The sequence below is a fragment of the Carcharodon carcharias genome, chromosome 3 (genome assembly GCF_017639515.1).
Source record: "Carcharodon carcharias isolate sCarCar2 chromosome 3, sCarCar2.pri, whole genome shotgun sequence".
NCBI lineage: Eukaryota > Metazoa > Chordata > Chondrichthyes > Lamniformes > Lamnidae > Carcharodon > Carcharodon carcharias.
In genome coordinates this window covers 186,449,899-186,474,878 of record NC_054469.1, presented here as the reverse complement: position 1 = coordinate 186,474,878, position 24,980 = coordinate 186,449,899, and the positions used below count along the sequence as shown (strand labels likewise).

Here is a 24,980-nt window from a genome sequence, read left to right as displayed (position 1 = left end):
CGTAGGAATATTGGGAACAGAAGTAGGTCGTTCAGCTTTGCTGAAAAGACATTTTGCAATTTCACTCCTGAATGCCCCAATGCTAATTTTAAGGAAGTACCCCCTTGCTCTTGATTCCTCCAATGGAGGAAATTTTTTCCTACCTACCTTTTTGAATCTTTTCAATATTTTAAACACCTCAATTAGATCATGTCTCAATTTTCTATGTTTCATGCAATACGTGCTCTTTTCATGGGATGTGACCACTGACAAGGTCAGCATTTGTTACTCATCCCAAAATGCCCTGGAGAAGGCAGTGGTGAACCTCCTTCGTGAACCATTGAGTTCATCTGGTGTAGGTACACCTAGTGTTGTTAGGAAAGGAGTTCCAGGATTTTGGCCCAGTGACAGTTAATGAATAGTGATATGGTTCCAAGTCAGGAATTGCTATAGCTTGGAGGGGACCTTGAAGGTCGTGGTGTTCCCATGTATATGCTGCCCTTCTCTTTCTAGGTGGCAGAGGTCTTGGATTTGGAAGGTGCTGTTGGAGAAGGCTTGGTGAGTTGCTGCAGCGCATCTTGTAGATGGTCCACACTGCTGTTACTGTGCGTTGGTGTTGGATAGAGTGAATATTTAAGATAGTGGGTGGGAAGCCAGCCAAGTAGTCTGCTTTGTTCTGGATTGTGTCTAGCTTCTGGAGTGTTGTTAGAGCCGTACTCATCCAGGCAAGTGAAAAGTGTCCCATCACACTCCTGACTTGTGCCTTGTAGATGGTGGACAGGCTTTGGGAAGTCCCATTCCCTGACCTGCTCTTGTAGCCACAGCATTTATATGGCTAGGTCAGTTAAGTTACTGGTCCACGGTAATCCTTGGGTTAACCCACTAGGCCCTGGTATCATTCTTATGAATTTATGTTGCATCCCCTCCAATGTGAATGTCCTACTTGAGGTGTGGTGCCCAAAACTGAACACAGTACTAAGTAGGGTCTGACCAAGACTCTAAATGACTGAAGCTTTCTTTCCTCTGCATTTCAGCTCCCCTGAGATATATATCAAGAATGCATTAATCTTGTTGATTGGTTATCCCATGTGACTGAAAATGCCCTCTTCTTCAAGGAACTTGTCAACATAAGAACATAAGAAATAAGACATAAGTTCTCTTTAGGCAATATAAAACACTGGTATGTCTACACTAAGTCAAGTTTCTTTTTAAAGGGCAGTGGTGATCTCATATTCCCTGCAACTCAAATTCCTTCTAGAAGATAATGACTTCCTACAGAAACAATTCCTTCCAGGCACCTAACTCTGCCTGTGTATTTTACTGGCATGGCTTCTAGTCCTACCACCAGTATGCATTTCAAAAAGCTAACCTGACTATCTAATTCCATAAACTTAAAAACTTGGACCATATTGCCTCCAAGCCTGTATTTTTCTACATAAATAATTTACTGAGCCTATTCGCATAACTAAGCTCTCACAGAGTAGCATAATTGTAGTTGTCTTGCTTTTCACCATATCCTCATCGCATGTGAAGATCAGAACTGGACAGGTTAAGCCAGGTGTAGGCATACCAATGTTTTATATTGCCTAAGAGCTGTATTCTTACATGTTCTCAAGGAAAGAATCTTTTAAGACCCCCTCCCTAAGAATTTCCAAATTAGAATCTGGCTCTTTAGTATTCACAGCTGAACACACAAACTCTTTAATTTGCTTATTCCTGTCAAAATTGTTGTTGCTTGTAACAGCTTTATTAAAAACTAGCAGATTCTGCATGGAATCAGTCACAATTGATACATGACTTAATTAAGATAACAATGTATAGACAGTGCATTATTCTGCTAATGGAATATTGTAATTTGCCCTATTCCTTAAATTCACAGATCTTAATTGTTGTTAATAGGGCATCCTGTAATCAATTAGAAATCACTGCTGTTCCCAGGGAAATTTCCTTCTATATTGGCAGGTAAATCCCCAGTCACACCATCTTCCCTTCCCTCTAAATCAGGAAGGGTAATTACTCTTTGTGGGGGGTGTAGTTAGCTAGGCAGTCAGTGTATGGCATTCAGGAATAACACCAGCAGCACAGGGTTTGATCCCTGTTCTGCCGAGGTAGACTTGGGGCCTGCGTCCTTGCCCAGCCCCATAGTAAAATCATTGCATAGGCTGTGTTTTGCCAATCTTCAAATAATCGAGGATGCTACCTGGAGAAGAAGAATGACTTTTCAAAAAAAAAATGCTACTTGGTCATTGGTAGGTTTGCTGTCAGTTCAGTTACTATTGCTACCTTATGAACCCAAAAATTAATCCAATCAGATGAAAGTGTGATGAATGTGTGTTACATGCAAATCTTTTCAGGGGCAAAGAGAAATATTTTAAAATATTCCAACACTAAAGCATAAATTCCATCTCATCAGTAACTCCAAAAAGAATACTGAATTTAATCATCAGAATAGTGCTAATTTAAATCTATTCAGCAAAGTAAAAATTCAGCTTGTTTTGGGTATATTAATTCCCTTTAGAAATGGACATCTTATCGAGTTTCTTTTGTGAAAGTTCAGTACACAAACAATTGTCATTTTGGCAATAACCAGTCAAAATTTGGTGTGCCTACATTTCATGGGTTTCTGATGCAAATTATGTAACTGACACATTAGTAGCCTTCTCCACTCCCAACCACCCACCCCAACCAAAAGTCCACCATTTCTATGATGGCCTGGAAATTTAAGTTGCTTGGGATCTTCAGCTTTTCTGGGGTTGGAGAGCGAAGAGAAGGCAGACACAAAATAGTAACAAATCTAGGAATTTTTTTCTCACTGATGCCTTAAGCATCATGCTTTCTTTAGCTTCAGGCTGCCAGTAATCGAACTATGGGAGCTCTTTCTTATACTAATTCTTTTCAGTGCTGGAAATTTCACACTGCACAAATCATTCACTGTCTTAAAAGTGCTTAATACTTTTGTATATTAGAGGTAGATGAACCATAAAGGTATGCAATTCCTTTCAGACAGCAATTACTAAAAAAAACTGGATTGCCTAAGCAATCACATCATCAAGAATGAGCTTTTCTCTGACTTTGCAAACTGAATTAAGCAAACTCAGTATGGATGGACAAACTCACAATGTCTCTTTTGAAGCCCAATACCATCAGCAAGGCAATGGCTATTTTATCAGCCAACTGACATTAAAATTTGAGCCACAGTTAGCGACAACTAAAGCACACAGGCCTTTAGTTTCGCACTGGCATTTTCAAAATTAAACCAGCACAAAAGATAGAGGGATTTCAAGCACAAACTGGGTTCCTAGGAGCTTTTGAACTACTTTAAAAATAGTCATATTATAAGCAGGCTTCGCTCACAAAACTGGATATAACAACTAGATCAAATAGACTATTTTAGTGACTTTTGGTTAATTGTACCTGTTTGCAGGCCTTTGAAGCGGCTGTTAAATTGAAACTTTGTTTTCTTGGGCACCTTTTTAAAGTTTTTAAATACTATTTACTGGAAACGGACTACGGTGCAACAACGTAACTAGTAAATGACTCTTCATCGTTTTTTTACAGCCATTTTCAGATATTTAAAATCAGGTTACTCAAAAGTGGTGGGCTCTGATTAAAATACATATTTTTTGTGATTAACCAGTTTCAGTAAAATTAATAAAACTGCACCTGGTTACCATTCATAAATATATCAAGGAATATTGCTCAACACAATTTATTTTTAAAAATAAAATTTTAAAAAATAGCTTACCAAAATTAGTACAATTTTGGATGCAATTAGTGCCTGAGTTCCTGACTACAGTAGCTCTTGGCCACAGTATTAGAAAACATGCACTGATCAAAGTTTCAGGATCACGTTTTCAAATGCCCGTGGAGATGAGCTTGGGTGCAGGCGCACTTTAAAAGTAGTGCTCCCAGGTGGTGAGACAGTCTTCCAACACCTCCAGAATGTGTGGCTATTTCTCAAAGCGAGAAGGGCAGGGGAATGACACATCAGTAACCCGCTCACCTCTGATTATTGGCTGTAAAGTTCTTTGAAGAACTTGTTAATAGGCTGGAGAGTAATGAAGGAACACCTGCAGCCTAATTAGTGGCTTTCTAATTCAAAATAGCGTCACGTCTGCCACAAAGATCTGGTGTGGGGTCAGGACCCAAATATGATTTGGGAATTGGGTTTCTGACTCCAGATTGAAAATCTAGCCCCAGATATTGGAAACATTTGGACACAGACATGGATCATATTTCACATATGCATAAATATTGTAGAAAGGCTAAGTGATTAATGTAATAATATTTAGAGGAGATCAATTGAAAGTTACAACAACTCAGCTGGTCTTGCTGTTACCAGAGCCTTGTTTATACAATATAAAAAGTCAAGCAGCAGCTCCTAACCTGCAGGATCTATGAAACTGAGATTAATTATGTACATGTTTAATTCATAGGCAGTCAGAAAAACAGGTGGAATCAAAACTGCTTGGCTCATTGTGATGTTATTTTATCCTGTATAAAATACAGAAAATTTAGTAGCTTCTACCTGCTAACTCCTCTCAATCAAAAGTCCCTCCATAAAATTCTTTAGCTTTCAAATTAATTATTTCAACTAAGTGACTTTCAACTAAAAAAACTTCAATGATGGAATTTAGCATGATCACAGGTTTGGATCATTCCAGCAAAAGCAAACAGAAAATTTAGGAGTATCTTAAAAACATTTTCAGTTATAAAATTATTGTATGCTTTGAGAATACTAAATGTTCTAGAAATTCTTGGAGAACACCCAAGTTTTCTGTTTTATGTTGCACATTCTAGTTAGCAATACCTGAGCTGCCGAGGCCGTCATTAAAAATCGCATTAACCTTCTTTTAATAATATGCATAATGGTTTCTGCTGCTTGGAAATCCCCCAAAACGTGGTTGTGAAATTTTGGCAATGTATACACTGTCAACATGTCCAAACTCATCAATGTTTTGAATTCCATTAATTCCAACAGGACTTTTTTTTTCAAATGTAGGCATTACATGCTGTCAATCTTAGTTTGCTTCAAATACTTTTCCAAGCCTACACAAGCAAATTGTTTTGCTGTGGGAATGTTTTATTATTTAGCTCTTCTCACTGATATAAATGAATAGCAGCGTCTTATTCACACAAAGCACAGCGATGGGTTAATAGGACACTATTCACTGTTTCTTTTATTATCAAAACAATATTGTCTAAAACATTAAACATGTAGAGTTAATTTATTTTCTGTGACCAAAAGATAGTGTTAATAGCTTCATACAAGGGAAACAGAAGTATCAACACACTCAAACAAGTCCTAAGTTGACTTTTTTTTAAAAAACAAAAGGAATTTGCTTACTGCTTTCTTTAGACTATACATTTCCAGCAGGGAGCACCCAAGACTGGGTTTAGTATGATGCTCCATCAAGCTTACCATGCAGGTATCAAGTTCTTCTAGCCTCTCTAACTCGGTCAGTTCCTCAGCAGTGACAGCAAGTCGCTTTGTTGGCTTCTCTTCCAACACTTCTATTTCTGTAGATTCCTGTCGTGGTAGTGGCTTTCCACGCTTTGTCAAATGGTTGGCCTATTGTAGAAAATGTGGACAAGTATAAGATCAGCAAAGAAGGAAATGTACTACCACCTGTAAAATATTTCTGGTTGTCCATGCTCTGGGTGGTTTCATGCTCTGGTATGATAATGTTGGAATTATATGTATTACTAATGGACTAATATTTAACCTAATATCATTTTATATAGACAATATTTCAATTTGCTTAACAGGGAGCGGCCAAAGACTCACTTGATTTACCTGGAACAGGGTGAGGTGCCTCTTAAGAATCACAGAATGGTTACAGCATCGAAGGAGGCCAATCAGTATGCCGTCTGTGTCCTGGCTCTCTGAAGGAGCAATTCATCCAGTGCCATTTCTCTGCCTTCTCCTTGCAGTAAGCCTGCATATTCTTCCTTTTCAGATAATAATCCAATTCCCTCAAGTGCCTCAATTGAGTCTACCTCCACTACATTCTCAGGCAGTGCATTCCAGGTCCTAACCACCTGCTGCATGAAAAAAGTTTTCCTTCACGACATCATTTATTCTTTTGCTAATTACCCTAAATCTGTTCCCTCTGGTCCACCAATGGTAACAGTTTCACCCTTTATACTCTGTCCAAATCCCTCATGATTTTGAACATCTCTATCAAATTTTCTCTCAAGGAAAGGAGTCCCAACATCTCCAAATCTTAATTAAATTATGGATCATCACTGCTGTTCTGCTTATTACACCTGGGGCCTTGATTACTCCAAAGCCTCTCAAGCCTATTTGATTACTGTCCATTACTTCTAAAAGCCCAATTTAAAAGCTGCTAAGGACAACTTAGTTGATCAAATGTTATGGTCCTATCCCTCCAACAGTCATCGTTTCTGTTTTGTTACTAAGATGGTCTTCCACAGCCACTAAATCATCTTTTCCACCATCCTTTCTCCTTAATGATACAGTTGGTAACCCTATTGAGCCCTTTTCTCCCATCCATCTGTCTCCCCTCAACCCTCACCCCACCAGTCCAGAAGGCAGAAATGCTAACCCTCCTGATCCTAACCCTGATTACTTACAATTTCTGTTCCTTACCCACAATGTTACAGTTGCTAACCTCCAGAAAGCTAAACATTTTCAAATTTCTTTTTCTCCAACTTAAATCTCAAAGTTTTTAAACATGACTATTCTGCTACGTACTTTGGTCATGTAAACCAAATAAAATCTCTGATAGTTAACAGTATTATTCCCACTGTCCTCAAAATAGATGCATCTGAAGTTATTCTCATTCTATGCCAGATATTCAACCTCACTTCCTGTTCTTCCTTTATTCTTGAAAATCTGAAAAGGCAGTGAATTATCCATCATTGCCTGGTACATCTCCAAAGTTTTCACTTCCTGTCATAGGGAGTAGTACTGTGTACTTCTAAGCAGATTGCTAACTTAAAACCTCCAATCAAAGCCTACTCATTGTTATTTAGTTTCTACTCAAATTATTGTGGTTTAGTTGACAGCTCACCCTTCGACTTTCTTTTTGTCCATTAAATTAGGGGCTCCCTACCACTCTGCAGTCATTCCCATTCTGTTCCCTCTTCATATCAATGGTTTCTTCCATTCTTTATCTAATCCTGTCCAGTCCTTTTCTGATGATTTTTCTCCACATTCATGAACTTTGCTCAGCCTTGGTGCTTGCAATCTTCAATATCCTGGCAATGTACTGTTTGAATCACCTTTTAATTTTCATGGTCTTTGAAAGACCAATTATCTTGTTACTTTCAATTTTTTGCAGAGAAACTAATTTCTTTGTCCTCCACAAATCTAACCAATAACTATTAACTTTGTCAGCCCCATACATATACTGTTTCACTCTTGGTTTCAATTTTGCTACAGACGTCAGAGGAAACAATTGTTTCGCCTCCAATATGGCTGCCTCCAAGAGCCTCTAATTTCTCTTTTGTATCAAGTCCCTTTTTCCTGCATGGAAGCGTAATTCTCTATAATGATCATGGGCATCCAAGGCTTGAATACTGCTCTCATTCTGAAGATCTTGTAACATCATCCCCACATTCCAGACAAGATAAAAGGAAACCTAATTGTTACTCTTCCATCTCCAGCCTCAAGCTCCTCTCCTGTTGCAATCTTTCTGGTCTTTATCAATGCTAATGTGGCCAGTCATCTGTGAAATTTCCACTCTCACCCCACTCTAGCTGGAACAGTGATGTCTTATTTACTTTTCCCCATCCCTACATTCTAGGTTATTTAAATCAAGACCAAATGCTTAGTCTCTTTTTAAAGCTTGTAGGACCTCAAAATGAATGACCTTCCTGTTAATTTTACTGTTACTTAATCACTTAATCAATACTTTTAACCTGCATTGACCTCATCTCTTGTTCTCAATATCCTTTAATATTTATATTTTTACTTACTCATATTTAAAAGTATCACAGAAGATACTCTATATCCACCTGAAACAGTTTCTTTCAACAATATATGATATTTTCATCCAATTTAAAGTGAAAGAAAAGCTTCATGTAATCTTGCAAAGCAAAATAAAATCACTGAGGAATACAGCTATCTTTTCATTCAGGGAAAAAAAAGCTAAAAACAATTATAACATTTGAACTTAATTAAACATCTGAACGGGTCAGCAGCTGAGTCATTAGGAACTGTCATCCAAAGGCAGAATGCTAATAAATCGCAATATGATTCACGCTTACCACAGTTTCTAGTGACTTAAAAGAATTAGTGACACCTGAGGAATCAGCTCTGCGTAAATTACAGGTGGCAACTGCGGCATCAAAATTTATGAAGCCTGTTTGAGGTGATTCCCTCTGCCAGTCTATTTTCTCCTCCAGAATTCCAGTGTCTAGACCTTCATCTGTCATTTGACTTTACTTGGGCTTATTCTAAAGTTTGGCATTCCTTTTACAATTGTATGTCACCTAACACAGAAGCATTTAAAATACAAACTACACAATTTCTCCAATGCAGTAATGTTGAAAACACACAAAAAGCTTAGGTTTGTGCTGCAGAATGTGGCCCATTTATAGCAACATTCAGTGTAGATGCGCACAATTCATGACAACTTATCTTTTATACTATCTTTAACATAATAAAATGCCTCAAGACGCTTCACAGGGGCATTATAAAACAAAGTGTGGCAATGAGCCACTTAAAGGGAAATATTAGGGCAGATGACCAAATGCATAATCAAAGGAGGAGATTTTAAGGAGAATCTTAAAGGAGGACAGCAAGATAGAGAGGGAAGAGTGTTTTAGGGAGCAAATTCCAGAAATAAGGGCCCAGGCAGATGGATGCACAGCTATCAATGGCGGAGTGATTAAAAAGTTAGCACTAGAGCAGTACAGATATCGCAGAGGGTTTTTGGCTGAAAGCAGATTAGAGATAGGGATTATTGGATGACCTCAAGTTTATGGAAAGTAAACCATAGGAGACCACCTGGGAGCACATTAGAATAGGCAAGTTTAGAGCTAACAAAGGTGTGGATGAAGGCTTCAGCAACAGATGAGCTGAAGCAGGGCAGAGTCAGGTGATGTTACAGCAGTGGAAATAGGCAGCATTAATGATGGCATGGATATATGGTTGGAAGCTCACTGAGGGGTCAATATGATACCAAGGCTATGAAGCACTTTGGTTCAGCCTCACGTAGTTGCCAGGGACAGGGACAGACTAAGTGGCGAGAGAGCAGAGTCTGTGGCAGGGCTGAAGACAATGGCTTCGGTCCTTCCAATATTTAATTGAAGGAAACATTTGCTCATCTGGAACTGACAATTTAGAAACAGTAGATAGATCAAGAGTGGTGGTGGTATGGTACAGCCTGGTATTGTCAAAGTGCATGTGGAAAATTACATGATTTTGCATGTCACCAAGGGACAGTATATAGATAAGAAATAGGAGAGGGCCCAAGGACAGGTGCTTTGATCCCTTTAAAACGTGCTGGTGGGGGGTCCTTCATGTAGCTTAATTGTGCTTAGCTGTGCAAAGTTAAGAGAGACGATCGGCTGGGTTCGGAGCTCCAAATGGCAGCGGGGCATCAAATTATTGTTGTATGTTGACTGGCCTGATGATCTGCCTAGCCTGCATACTTCTGGCAGGCATTAAGTAACCATACAGTAGTCTCTTTGCAAAAATGTTGAGTGGTGCATCAGAAATATGCATGCATGTCATGGACACTATGTGGGAGGTTCAAAGGTATTTGTAGCAGTCAAAAATGGGGATAAGGAGCATAGATGGTATATGGGTAAATTCACTCTCTCCCATCCCGTGTGCTCTACACTACTGCTGCACTATACATTTTTTTTATTTCTATAATAGGGCAGTAATTGACAGATTAGATAAAGTAATCCACAAATATAAATTAGTAAAATTAATGTTATAACAGGATGACATTTTATGTTCTACAAAGGGGAGCTGAATATATGTGTCACAGGCAAAATATTTGTGCCTTATGTTTGTGGCAAATATGCACTGCTACACCTTAATTATAATATCTTAAACACTGTTGATTATCCTTTGTAAATATATATTTTTTTTGACGTTTTTCTTTCCACAAATGATATCACAATGAAAAACAGTCATTGTGAAGAAAAACTCTAGACAGTAGGATTATTTTTGTTAGAACAGAGAAGGCCAAGAAAAAATTTAATATGATTTTTTTTTAATTATTAAAGATTCTGATAGGGTGAACTGGTAAAAGATTATTTTGTCTGGTTGGGGGAGTCAGTGACTGCGGTCAATTTAAAATCACCATTAAAAGAGCGAGTAAATAAGTTAGCAAAATTATTTTAGACAGAGGGTTGTTGGAGCATGCAATAATTTTCCACAGAGAATAATTGAGGAAGAGATTGTTGCACCTTTTAAGGGAAAAATGGATAAATAAATATTTGAAGCAGGGACAAGTACAGGGCTATGGCGAAAGCAAGAGTAGGCTGGATTAATTTTGAATTGTTCTAGCAAAGAGCAGGCACTGACAGAATTGCTTTCTATTGTGTTTCCTTTTATGGCTCTATGCTACTTTATCCCATGCTATAGAATTTCTTCAAGGTAAAACAGCCCAATGTAAATGGTGCAACTTTTCATTGGTATTCCAGCATGAGCTAGCATTATTCAGTTTAATTACACAGTTGGCCTTTCATTAAAACTACAGATGGAGGAGGGAAAAAAAGTGAATACTCATAGCTATACTTGGACCGGAACGTAGAAGCGGGAGTAAGAGCAGGTCATTGGGTCCCTCGAGCCTGTTCTGCCGTTCAATGAGCTGATCTGCGAACTAACTCCATATACCCATCTATGCTCCTTATCCCTTAATATCAACCTCAGTTTTAAAATTAACAATTGATTGAACATTAACTACCAATTTTAGAAGAGACATCCAAACTTTTACAAGCCTTTGCTTGAAGAACTATTTCCTAATTTCACTCCTGAAATGTCCGGATTTAATTTTTGGTCTATGCCACCTGGTCATAGAAACCTCCATCCAATCCAGCGGACATAGTTTCCCACTACCTACCCTATCTGTTTCCCTTAATATCTTGAAAACTTTGATCAAAGCACCCCTTAACCTTCTAAATTCCAGAAAAAACAACCCAGCTTGCTGAGTCTGTCTTCAAAGTTTAACCCTTGGAGTCTAGAGGTCAATTTAATAAATCTACAATGCACTTCCTCCAAGGTTAATACATCCTTCCTCAGGTTTGGTGCCCAGAACTGCTTGCAGTACTCCATATGTGGTCCAATAAAGGCTGTGTGTAATCGAATCATGAATTTTACCACCCTGCATTCTAGTCCTCTAGATATAAGGACCAGAATTCCATTAGTCTTTTGACTATTTTCTGTTCCTGTCATTTTAATGGTTGTGTGCCTGGACCTCCAAGTAACCTTGAACCTCCACTGTTTCTAGCATTTGGCCATTTAGAAGTAGCTTGCTGTATCCTTTTTAGCTCTAAAATAGGTGACATCACACTTGCCTGCACTGAAAGAGATCTGCCACTGTTTCACCCATTCACTTTATCCATCCATATCTTTGAAATTACATGCTTCTATCTAAACTGCTTACAGTAACAACTATCTTTGTATCATTGGCAAATTTGGAAATGTGACTTCATCTAAGTCACTAGTGAATAGGTGAAGCCCCAATACAGATCCTTGTGTACACCACTCGTCACATTCTGCCAGTTAGAGTATCTGCCCATCATCCCTACTCTGTCTCCTTCCATTCAGCCAATTTTCTAACCAGGTTCAATACCATGAATTTCAACTTTAGCTAACGATCTCTTCTGAAGGACTTCATCAAATCCTTCTGGAAGTCCATATAAATAACATATATAGACATTCCCCTATCCACTAGTGTGGTCATATCTTCAAAAATTTGAATCAGATTTGTCAGGCATGGCCCACCTATGATAAAGCCATGCTGACTCTTTTTGATCAGCTGAATATTTTCAAGGTGTTGCATCAGCTTATCCATAATTGCAGACTCTAGAAATTTCGCAACAACAGATGATAGGCTAACTGATCTATAATTCCCTGGTTTCCCTCTCACCTTTATGGAAGCATAAATGTTATTGTAGTGAAGAACAGTTAAATCACATGCAGTGCAAATATACTAGATGATTGTTTTTCATGTCTTGCTTTAAATACTTTCTTCTTGGTTCCTTCATCCAAATTTAAACACTTCTATCCAAAATTTCACTACCTATCAAAAGCACATAAGATAAATACAAACATCACAGTTCTGACACTTACCAGTTTGTGTTGTGAACTTGAAAGTGCTTCTAAAATTTCATCTACAATATGGTCAGAAAGAAACGATGCCACAGTCAGCTTGACCTCACTGCACAAGAATTGGAGAAAAACAATGGACGTATTAAAGGAACATTCTACAACTGAAAGCAAAATGCAGTGTGTTTTACCAGAGACACTTCCTTGTACCATAAAGGCCCCTTAATCTAAATTAAACTCAAGATAACCTCCTACCACACTAGTAAAGCATTTTCATTAAATTAAGCATACTTGAGATGGACAGAGTTAAATTAGATGGACCATTGTACTAAGAACTGGGTAAGACCACCCAAATAGATTTACTTTGGGTGCTTCAGCCGCCAGAGGATAAATCTTTAATTCTAACAGTGGGATTCAATCCTAGAAGTTTTGGCAAAGGAATATAACTAACATACTTCGCTAAAAATCTATTAATTAAAAACAATAGCTTTAAAAGTTTGTTGCATTTTGCCTTTTGAAATCTCAGACGTAGTAATATTGAATGGATTTCAAAAAAATGATAAAAACTACATACTTCAGCAGAAAGGCTTAGTTGAATTATAGAAAACATGAACTTTATGTCACAATTTTTTTGAGCAATTCTATATTACTTGAACTGTTCAACCATTAATAGCAATGAGAATACCAATGAAAAATCTTTATGCGAGTTGATGGCTCAGGATTGGAATGGCAGATGAGGTGCAAGTGACTGCCTTTGACATCAAAGCAGCATTTGGCCGAGTGTGGCATTGAGGAGCACTAGAAAAACTGGAGTCAATGGGGAAAGCTTTCCATTGGTTGGAGTTATACCTAGCACAAAGGGAGATGGTTGTAGTTGTTGGAAGTCAACTATCTCAGTTCCCAGGCATCACTGCAAGAGTTCCTCAGAGTAGTGCCCTTGGCTCAACCATCTTCAGCTACTTTATCAATGATCTTCCTTCCATCATAAGGTCAGAAGTGGGGATGCTTGCTGATGATAGCACAACATTAGGCACCATTTGTGACTCCTCAGGTACTGAAGCAGTCCATGTCCAAATGCAGCAGGACTAGGACAATATCCAAGCTTGGGCTGACAAGTAGCAAATAACATTCACGCCATACAAGTGCCAGGGAATGGCCATCCCCAACAAGAAAAAATCTAACCATTACCCCTTGACATTCAACGGCATTACCATTGCCGAATCCCCCACTATCAACATCCTGAGGGTTACCATTTGCCAGAAACTAAACTGGGCTAGCCATATAAATACTGTGGCTATAAGAGCAGGTCAGAGGCTAGGAATCCTGTGGCAAGTAACTTACCTCCTGACCCATCAACCCTGTCCACCATCTACAAGGCACAAATCAGGAGTGTGATGGAATACCATCCACTTGCCTGGATGAGTGCAGCTCCCACAACACTCAAGAAGCTCAACACATCCAGGGCAAAGCAGCCTGCTTGATTGGCACCCCATCCATATACATTCACTCTCTCCACCGCCGATGCACAGTGACAGCAGTAGGTACCATCTACAAGATGCATTGCAGGAACACAACAAGCCTCCTTGGACAGCACCTTCCAAACCCACAATTACTACCATCTAGAAAGACAAAGGCAGCAGATAGATGGGAACACCACCACCTGGAAGTTACCCTCCAAGCCACTCACCATCCTGACTTGGAAATATACCGTCATTCCTTCACCATCTCCGGGTCAAAATCCTGGAACCCCCTCCCTTACAGCACTGTGGATGTACCTACACTACATGGACTGCAGCGATTCAAGATGACAACTCACCACCTTCTCAAGGGCAATTAGGGATGGGCAATAAATGCTGGCCTACTCAGCAATGCCCACAGCCCACAAATGAATTAAAAAATTCACTTTGCAGATCCTTTTCAGAAAGCATCAATCCCCTTATTGCTAAACAAAATCCAAAACCTAAGTGCTGTAAGTAACGGCAGTCTCAGAATCAATGCTTCAAATTTGTAAGGGATAGTATTCTAATCATTTGAAAAAAGATTTAAAAATAACTATTCATTACAATCATACACTTCAAAGCTTTTCTTTTAGATAAAATATTTACACTTCCCAAATCAAAAACTATTCCACTTAGATATCCAATGAATATGTAAATGAGATCACAAAAATAGAAAAAAAAAACTGTAGTTTACAAGATAATGCAACAGTGTGCCTTGAAACATCTACATACAACAAAGCAGAATGATGTGACCTGTACATATCTCTAATTCCTAAATAGCAATGTGAAAGCTGATGCTTTCCAATGGGAAAGGGGGAACAAAAATAAAGTATGTGATACAAGATTTAAAAGCAATATGTGTGGATTTAAAGATTAGAGTTTCGCAAGATCAATATATAGTCAGTTGATAAGTCCATTAGATTTATCTTGAGGATGTAACTAACAGGGTAGATATCAGGGAACCAGTGGATGTGGTGTATTTAGATTTATAGAAGTCATTTGAGGAGATGCCACATGAAAGGTTGCTTCAAAAGATAAAAGGTAATACATTAGGATGGATAGATGATTGGTTAAAGGACAAAAAATAGAAGTAGGAATAAATGGCCATTTTCAGGGTGGCAGCTGGTTACTGGTGGGGTGCCGCAAGGATCAATGCCCTGAACTCAGCCATTAACAATCTATACTAACGGCTTAAATGAAGGGACTGCGTGTAATGTATCCAGGTTTTCTCATGATACAAAGCTAGATGGGAAAATAAGCTGTGAGGAGGATAGAGTCTGAAAAGGGATGTAGGCAAGTTAAGTATGTGGGCAAGGAGGTTGCAAATGTAGTATAATGATGGAGCTGTAGATTATTCACTTTGGTAGAAAGAACAGGGAAACAATATGTTTAAAATAGTAATGTGAGGTTATTCGCTTTGGTAGGAAGAACAAGGAAACAGAGTATGTTTAAAATGATAAAAAAAAATCTATTAAATATTGGTATTCAAAGTTTTTGTACATAAAACACAGAAAGCTAACATGCAGGTACAGCCAGCAATTAGGAAGATAAATTATAAGTAGGCCTTTATTGCAAGGTGGTTGGCATAAAAGAGTAAAGAAGCCTTGCTGCCATTTTGCAGGGCTTTGGTGAGACAGCTCCCGAGTACTATGCACAGTTTTGGTCTCTGTACCTAAGGATGGGTATCCTTGCTTTAGAGGAGGTGCAACAAAGGCTTACTAGTTTGATTCCTGGAATGAGAAGGTTATCAGTTGAGGAGAGATTGATTACTACGGGTCTATAGTCTTAAGAGATTTGAAGAACAAGAGTTGATCTCATTGAAACATATATAATTAGAGAGGTTGGCAGGGTAGATCCTCAGAGGCCATTTTCTTGAGCTGGAGAGTCTTGAACTAGACTCAGGGTAAGGGGTTGGCCATATAAGATTGAGCTGTGCAGTAATTTCTTCTTACGAAGAGTTGAGAGTCTTTGGGATTCTTTGCTGCAGAGATCTGTGGATGTTCAGGGATTGAGTATATTCAAGGCTGAGATCGAAAGATTTTTTGGTTCTAAGGGAATTGAGGGATATGAGGATTGCATAGAAAAGTAAGTTGAGGTTGAAGGTCACTTTATTAAATGCTGGGGCAGAGTCAAGGAATTGCAATGATGATTCCTACTCCTATTTCTTGTGTTCTATCTGGATAGGTTAGAGAAGTTGGGTTTGTTCTCTTTAGAGCAGAGAAGGTTAAAGGGCGATTCAATTGAGGTGTTCAAAATGATGAGGTGTTTTGATAAGAGTATATTGGGGAAAAATAGTTGTTACTGGCAGGAGTTTCAGTAACCAGAGGCCACAGATTGCAGTTGACTCTTAAGTTCCCTTTGAACTAGTTTAGGAAGCCACTCAGTTGTATTAAAACAGCTAGAGAAAAGTTAAAGGAGAATAAAACAGGATATACCAGCCAATGTCAACCTAGGTATCGAACATGACAAAGGCAAACTGGGCTGACCCTGCATAGTCATCCTCATTAACATCTGGGGGCTTGTGCAGAAATAAAAATAAAGCTGTCCCACAGGTTAGTCAAGTAACAGCCTGACATAATTATACATAAAGAATCATACCTTACAGCCAATGGCACAGGCTCCTCCATTACCATCCCTGCATATTTCCTGCCCCACCAGCAAAAACAACTGATAGACATATTGGAACAATGGTGTACAGTCAGGAAGGAATGGCCCTGGGAGTCCTTAACATTGATTCGAGACCCCATGAAGTTTCATGGCATCAGGTTGAAAGTGAGCAAGGAAACCTTCTGCTGATTACCACCTACCACCCTCCCTCAACAGAAGGATCAGTAGTACTCCACATTGAGCAGCACTTGGAAGAAGCACTGAGGGCTGCACGGGCACAGAATCTACTCTGTTGGGGGACTTCAACGTAATCACTAAAAGTGGTTCATTAGCACCACCATTGGCCAAGCTGGCCAAGTCCTAAAGGTCAAATCTGCCGGATTGAGACTGCAGCAGGTGATGTGAGAACCAAAACATGAGAAAAACCTACTTGACCTTGTCCTCCCCAATTACCCATCACAGGTGCATCTGCCGATGACAGTACTGGTAGGAATGGCAACCATACAGTCGACGTGGAGACGAAGTCCTGTCTTTACACTGAGGATACCGCCCTTGTGTTGTGTGACACTACCACCAAAAAATGCGCCCGATTCAGAACAGATCTATCAGATTAAAACTGGGCATTCATGAGGGGGTGTGGGTCATCAACAGCAGAATTGTATTCAACAACAATCTGTAATCTCAAGGCCCGCATACCCCTTACTCGACTGTTACCATCAAGCCAGAGGATTAACCCTGGTTCAATAAGGAGCGTAGGGAAAGCATGCCAGGAGCAATGCCAGGCATACCTAAATATGAAGTACCAAGCTGGTGAAATTACAAGAACTACATGCAAGCCAAAAAGTGAAAACTGCATGTTATGGACAGAGCTAGTGATTCCACAACCAATGAATCAAATCAAAGCTCTACCACATCCAATCATGAATCATGGTAGAAAATGAAACAACTAACAAGAGGAGGAGGAGGCTTCATGAACATTCCCATCCTCAACAATGGGAGAGCCAAGCATGTCATTGCAAAAGATGAGGCTGAAGCTTTTGTAAATACCTTTATCCATAAGTGCCGGGTGCATGACCACCCCTGCCTCTTTGAGGCCTCTTAATCAAAAATGCGGCTCAGTGCACTGCACACAGCAAAGCCTATGGGTCCTGACAACATCCCGACTGCAGTGCTAGGCTTGTGCTCTTGAACTAACCATCTCCTAGCCAAACTGTTCCAATACAGCTACAACACTGGCATCCACCTGATATAATGGAAAATTGCCCAGGTATGTACTGTCCACAAAAACGCAGCACAGATCCAATCTGGCCAATTACCAGCCCTTTAGACGACGCTCAATCATCAGCAAAATGATGGGAAGTGATGGCCTCGATGCTATTAAGCAGCACTTAACTGGCAAAAACCTGCTAATTGATGCTCAGTTTGGGTTCTGCTATGACCATTTGACTCCAGACTGTAGAAAGTCTTGGTCCAAACATGGACAAGACAGCTGAATTCCACAGGTGAGGTCAAGCATTTGACCTGGTACAAAACCATGGAGTCCTGGTAATATTGAAAAAGTAGGAATCAGGGAAAACTCTCCGCTGTCTGGAGTAATACCTAGCACAAAGAAATAACCATCTCAGCCTGAGGACATCACTGCAGGAGCTCCTCACTGCAGTTTCCTAGACTCAACTATTTCATCAATGACCCTCAATCCATCATAAAGTCTGAAGTGGGCATGTTTGTTGATTATTGCACAGCGTTCGGTATCATTCACAACTCCCCAAATAAAGAAGCTGTTTGTGCCCAGATGCAGCAAGATCCAGGTAGCATTCAAGCTTGGGCTAATAAGTGGTAAATGTGTACCATCCAGAAACTGCAGTGTAGCAACTTGTCAATGCTCCTTTGACAGCATCTTCCGAACCTGCAACCTCTACTACCTAAAAGAACAAGGGCAGCAGGTGCATGGGAACACACAGGCCTGCAAGCTCTACTCCAAGCCACACACCTTCCTGACTTGGTAACGTATTGCTGTTCCTTCACTGTGTCTGTGTAGAAGTCCTGGAACGCCAGGATTGCAGCAGTCCAAAGAAGGTGGCTCGCCTCCTGAAGGGCAGTTAGGGATGGGCAATAAATAATGGCCATACCAGCGATGCTAACATTCCATAAATGAATAATAAACACGAAACACAAATTTAAGGTGATTGGCAAAAGCATCATAGGGGAGATGAGGAGAATCTTTTTCCCCTGTGAGTCATGATGATCTGGTTGCATTGCCTGAAAGGGTAATGGAAGGAGATTGAACAGTAACTTTAAAAGCGAATCGGTTAAACATTTAGAGGAAAAATCTCAGGGCTATGGAGAAAGGGCATAGTTAGTTAGCTCTTTCAAAGAGCTGGCGCACACAATGGGCTGAATGGCCTCCTTCTGTGCAGTACGGCTTTATGGGTTAGATTTTACAAGGGGTCTGTCCTCCCACTTCCCCCTGCTGAAAAAGCCAGGTGGGGAGGAGCCCACCCACAATCCCAACAGCTGCCCAGAGCAATTTAACACTAAGAAGAGCATTAACTGCTTTAAGGTGAGACTTCCCCCACTACCTCAATCGGAATTCCTGCAATCTAACCTCTCTAGGTTGGTTAGAATGCCGCTAACCATTCTAATTGGCCAGCAGCTCTGTAGACCCAGCATCACCACAGAGTAATAACCACAGCTGGACTCCAGGCAGTCCCCAGTGCTGAGGAGCCTGGGTAAGTCAGGGGCTGGGGATCTTGCAGTGGTCTACCAAACTGTCCCAGTGAGGGTGGTGAGGTGGTTGGGAGGTTGTTTTGGAGATGCCGGTGGGAAGGTTAAGATCGGGTGGGGGGGGTGCGGTTTGCCTCTGATAGATTCAGGGGGCCCACAAAAGAGGTTCCCACCTACCCCTTTGCCCAACACCAGCTCATGCAGCTAAAGCTGCTAGGCTTCCCACATGGTGTGGATACCCCTGGTCAGGGCCAAATACCAGAGGCGGTGAGATGAGGCCCCCATTAATTGGTCACTTAAAGGGCTCAATAGGGCCAAAGGCAGGCAGGCAGGCAACTTAACAACCTGAAAATTTAGGTAGGTCAAGGTTGGGGGGGTGGGTGGCAGGAGGAAGCTCATCCAGTGAATTTTACCTGCACTGCACCCTGCCACCCCCCACCTTCAAACCTGGCAACTGCAGAGTGTAAAATCCAGCCCTATGATTGTAGGACTCCAATTTCCCATTAGGAAGTTGAACATGGTTGACTTTTTCTGTGAAGACATTCTGCCTGCCATTATTCCTAAATTTATCCTTCAATTATTTGAACCAATGTTCCTTGTCTTACTGCTTTGGTTTACCATGAAGTAATGCTGTGAATTATGTGCTGTACTGCTTAGTGTCTTGCATATTTTGGGTTCATCTCAGCTATGTTCTTTCCAGGCTATAGAAGTCAATTTCTCTACAGATTTGCCTCAGAGCTCATGTGACCAGGTGTCCCAGTTTGGCCGGGACCACTGGTGTTTTTCACTAAATATCTGCTGTCGCAACAATTTTCACCAAAATGCTCAAAGGTCTGGGATTTTGGTTCCGCTGAACCCCCTCCCCTTTTCCCTGCCCTTCACATTCATGTTGAGTGGCTATTATGTTTCCACATTTAATATTGTTGAGAAACAGTGGACTAAATATTCACTTTAGCAGAAAGACACAATTTAGGCTCAGTAAAGTCTGATTTGATTCCAGCAGCTGGTGCAAGTGTAACCTTCATGGCAGTCAGTGCATCTGCTGTTTTCTAATTGCTTTAAAAGGGGTTGCCTGATGCAGCAAAGAATAATCGTCTTTTGAGGATCAGAAGAAAATTGAATGATGCAGAGTGAAGCAAAGCCTAGGCACTTTCATATTTGTCTTTGAACTGTTTGTGATTTTCAGTCGGACAATAGCAGACATTTTCTTTCAAACCCATTTGTGATAGAAACTTATTGAAATGCTTTTTAACACATTACGATATACATGGGTGATGAATCATTTTTTATGAGCAAGCAACAGGGTGATGATTGGGAGGAAGGTAAGGGATCAAGTTAATTTGGTAGGATTCACATCAGGAACTTACATTTCCCTCCGCCCTTTATTTTAAATACAATTACATTAAAGGCAGCCTCACAATATAACTGCACCCTTAAATTATAATAGCTAAAATCATCAAAAAGTAATGCATGCAGAAACAACAAGGCTGTCACAAGCTTTTTTCACTCTTTTGATGATTTGTGAGTGATATGCTTACGTGTGTATGTGTGCGTGCGCACGTGCACACTGTGAATGATAGACTGGTGGGGTGGAGGGGCTGCAACAGAATACAATTTTTAACACTGTTAATGTGCTAGCCCCTGCTGATACAGTTCAGTCTTTATTTCAAATTGACATCAGCAACAAAAATTGCTTGTGTGTGAAATACTGGACATGAAATCTCTAATTATTTAGGTGCAATTGAAACTAAGTGCTGCTGGCAACTAAGACGAAGAAAATCTTGAAATGCAAAGAAACAAGTTTAGTGACACATTCTCTGAATTCCACAGTGGGATGGGTGAAACTGCAAGGCCTTTAAAACTAAATATTAAGAAAGGCTGTTGTGGTTTTGTAAGTTTAACACCAGCTTGCTGTGAAGGGGCAGTAGCAATACCATCCTAACAGATAATGTGATGCAGATTGACAGCAAATGCACCTTTCACTGCTGGAAATTGCAAAATACAGAGGGCCAGTTCTCCATGATCCAATCCTTCAGTGGACTGGATACTGAGCCAAAAGGAAAAAAGTTTACTTTCCCCCATTATCTATCTGCTGGGGTCCACGTCTCTGACAGGGCTCTACAATAGTAGAGGTGGGAGTAACGTTGGTAGCTGTGTTATTACATAACTGTTTAGTTATTTTGCCAATTAAGAAATCATCACTCGACCTTTTTTTTATTCATTCACAGGATGTGGGCTTCGCTAGCTGGGCCAGCATTTATTGCCCATCCCTAGCTGCCCTTGAGAAGGTGGTAGGGAGCTGCCTTCTTGAACTGATGCAGTCCATGTGGTGTAGGCATACCCACAGTGCTGTTAGGGAGTTCCAGGGTTTTGACCCAGTGACAGTGAAGGAACGGTGATATATTTCCAAGTCAGGATGGTGAGTGATTTGGAGGGAACTTCCAGTTGATGATGTTCCCATGTGTCTGCTGCCCTTGCCCTTCTAGATGATAGTGGTCATGGGTTTGGAAGGTGCTATTGAAGGAGCCTTGGTGAATCCCTGCAGGGCATCTTGTAGATGCTGCTATGGTGCATCGGTGGTGGAGGGAGTGAATGCTTGTGGATGTGGTGCCAATCAAGCAGGCTGATTTGTCCTGGATGGTGTCAAGCGTCTTGAATACTGTGGGAGCTGCACTCATCCAGGGAAGTGGGGTGTATTCCATCACACTCCTGACTTGTGCCTTGTAGATGGTGGACAGGCTTTGGGGAGTCAGGAGGTGAGTTACTCATTGCACGATTCCTAGACTTTGACCTGCTCTTGTAACCACAGTGATGGCTAGTCCAGTTCTGATTCAGGTCAATGGTAACCCTCAGGATGTTGACAGTGGAGGAGATTCAGTGATTGTCATGCCATTCAGCAGGAAGGGGCGATGGTTGGATTCTCTCTCCTTGGAAATGGTCATTGCCTGACACTTGTGTAGCGTGAATGTTTCTTGCCACTTGTCAGCCCAAGCCTGGATATTGTCCAGGTCCTGCTGCATTTTGCAGCAGTAGGACTGCTTCAGTATCTGAGGGGTCGCGAATGGTGCTGAACATTGTGCAATCATCAGCGAGCATTCACACTTCTGACTTTATGATGGAAGCAAGGTCATTGATGAAGCAGGGCCGAGGACACTACCCTGAGGAACTCCTGCAGTGATGTCCTAGAGCTGACCTCCAACAACGACAACCCATCTTCCTTTGTGCTGGGAATGAATCCAGTGGAATGTTTTCTCCGAATCCCAAAGGCTCCAATTTTGCTAGGAGTCATTGGTGCCACACTCGGTCAAATATGGCCCTGACGTCAAAGGCAGTCACCCTCACTCACCTCAGGAGTTCAGCTCTTTTGTCCATATTTGAACCAAGGCTGTAATGAGGTCAGGAGCTGAGTGGCCCTGGCAGAACCCAAAGTGGACGTCAGTGAGCAGGTTATTACTAAGCAAGTGCCGCTTGATAGCACTGTGATGACCCCTTCCATTACTCTACTGATGATTGAGAGTGGACCGATGGGGTGGTAATTGGCCGGGTTGGATTTGTCCTGCTTTTGTCGGGTAGATGCCAGTGTTTGTGGCTGTATTGGAACAGCTTGACTAGGGATGCAGCAAGCTCTGGGGCACAAGTCTTCAGTACTATTGCCGGAATATTGTCAGGGCCCATAGCCTTTGCAGTATCCAGTGCCTTCAGCCGTTTCTTGATATCACGTGGAGTGAATCAAATTGGCTGAAGATTGGCATCTGTGATGCTGGGGACCTCTGGAGGAGTTCGAGATGGATCATCCACTCGGCACTTCTGGCCGAAGATCATAGCAAATGCTTCAACCTTATCTTTTGCACTGATGTGCTGGACTCCCCCATCATTGAAGATGGAAATATTTGTGGAGCCTCCTCCACCAGTGAGTTGTTTAATTGTCCACCACCATTCACGACTGGATATGGCAGGACTACAGAGCTCAGGTCTGATCTGTTGGTTGTGGAATCGCTTAGCACTGTCTATCGCTTCCTGCTTATGCTGTTTGGCACACAAGTAGTCCTGTGTTATAGGTTCACCAGGTTGACACCTAATTTTTAGGTATGCCTGGTGCTGCTCCTGGCATGCCTTCCTGCGCCCTTCATTGAACCAGGGTTGATGATAATGGTAGAGTGGGGGTTATGCCGGGACATGAGTTCACAGATTGTGTTCGAGTACAATTCTACTGTTGCTGATGGCCCATAGCACCTCATGGATGCCCAGTCTGAAATGGACTAGTCATCGTTGTGGCTACAGGAGCAGGTCAGAGGCTAGGAATCGTGTGATGAGTAACTCACCTCCTGACTCCCCAAAGCCTGCCCACCATCTACAAGGTCAGGAGTGTGGTGGAATACACCCCACTTGCCTGGATGAATGCAGCTCCCACAACACTCAAAAAAAAAAGTTCTAGAACTGTTTCAGAACTAGATCTGTTCTAAATCTATCCAATTTAGCATGGTGGTAGTGCCACACAACATGATGGAGGGTATCCTCAATGTGAAGATGGGACTTTGTCTCCACAATTACTGTGCGGTGGTCACTCCTACCGATACTGTCATGGACAGGTGCATTTGCGGCAGGCAGGTTGGTGAGGATGAGGTCAAGTATGTTTTCCCTCTTCTTGGTTCCCTCACCAGCTGCCACTGACTCAGTCTAGCAGCTATGTTCTTTAGGACTCGGTCAGTAGTGGCGCCACTCTTAGTGATGGACATTGAAGTCCCCCAGCCAGAGTACACTCAGCACTCTTGCCACCCTCAGTGCTTCCTCCAAGTGGTGTTCAACATGGAGGAGCACTGACTCATCAGCTGAGGGAGGGCAGTATGTGGTAACCAGCAGGAGGTTTCCTTGCCCATGTTTGACCTGATGCCATGAGACTTCATGTGGTCTGGAGTCAATGTTGAGGACTCCCAGGGAAACTCCCTCCAAACTGTATACCACTGTGCTGCAACCTCTGCAGGGTTGGTCCTGCCGGTGGGACAGGATATACCCAGGGATAGTGACGGTGGTGTCTGGGACATTATTTGTAAGGCATGATTCCGTGAGGGAGGGAGGGGGAAAGGAGGAAGGGAGAAAGGAAGGAGGAAGCTGTTGCTTGACTAGTCTGTGAGGCAACTCTCCCATTAATTGGTAAGGAGGACTTTGCAGAGACAACAGGGCTGAGGTTGCTGTTGTCTAGGTCGATGCCAGGTGGTCCATCCAGTTGAGGACTCCCAGGGCAACTCCCTCCTGACTGTATACAAGTGCCGCCACCTCTGCAGGGTCTGTCCTGCCGGTGGGACAGGACATACCCAGGGATGGTGATAGTGGTGTCTGAGACATTATCTGTAAGGTATGATTCCATGAGGATGACTATGTCAGGCTTGACTAGTCTGTGAGGCAGCTCTAATTAGCAAGAAGGACTTCGCAGGGACGATAGGGCTGAGTTTGCCGTTGTCTAGGTCGATGCCAGGTGGTCCGTCCAGTTTCATTCCCTTTTTTTTGTGACTGTGTTGTGGTTTGATATGACTGAGCGCCTTGCTAGGCCATTTCAGAGTCAACCACATTTCTGTGAGTCTGGAGTCACATGTAGATTTCCTTCCCTAAAGGGCATTAGTAAACCAGATGGGTTTTTACAACAATTGACAAAGGTTTCATGGTCATCAATGGACATTTAATTCCAGTTTAATTGAATTAGATTGAATTTATTAAATTCAAATTCCACCATCTGCTGTGGCTGGTTTCAAACCCGCGTCCCCAGAGCATTACCCTGGGTCTCTGGATTACTAGTCTAGTGACAATACCACTATGCCATTGCCTCCCCTTAACTGCCCCTTCCCCAGACTCCTGCCATTGGTCACCCAATATGTCAGTCATCGCAGAGCCCCACCTTCTCAAGACTTTTAACCTATGAA

At 41.5% G+C, this 24,980-nt stretch overlaps 1 protein-coding gene across 4 annotated transcripts in view; it reads right to left on the bottom strand.

The window, feature by feature from the left end:
- The window catches only part of LOC121276286 (F-actin-uncapping protein LRRC16A-like), a 417,343-nt gene that overhangs the window by 59,943 nt on the left and 332,420 nt on the right, over positions 1-24,980 (bottom strand). For all 4 annotated transcript variants that reach the window (XM_041184533.1, XM_041184534.1, XM_041184536.1 and 1 more), the window contains exons 28-29: positions 12,260-12,347; positions 5,402-5,551 (exon numbers count right to left, since the gene is read on the bottom strand). In XM_041184533.1, coding sequence (XP_041040467.1) covers positions 5,402-5,551; positions 12,260-12,347 — 238 coding nt within the window. The remainder of the gene's footprint in view (positions 1-5,401; positions 5,552-12,259; positions 12,348-24,980) is intronic.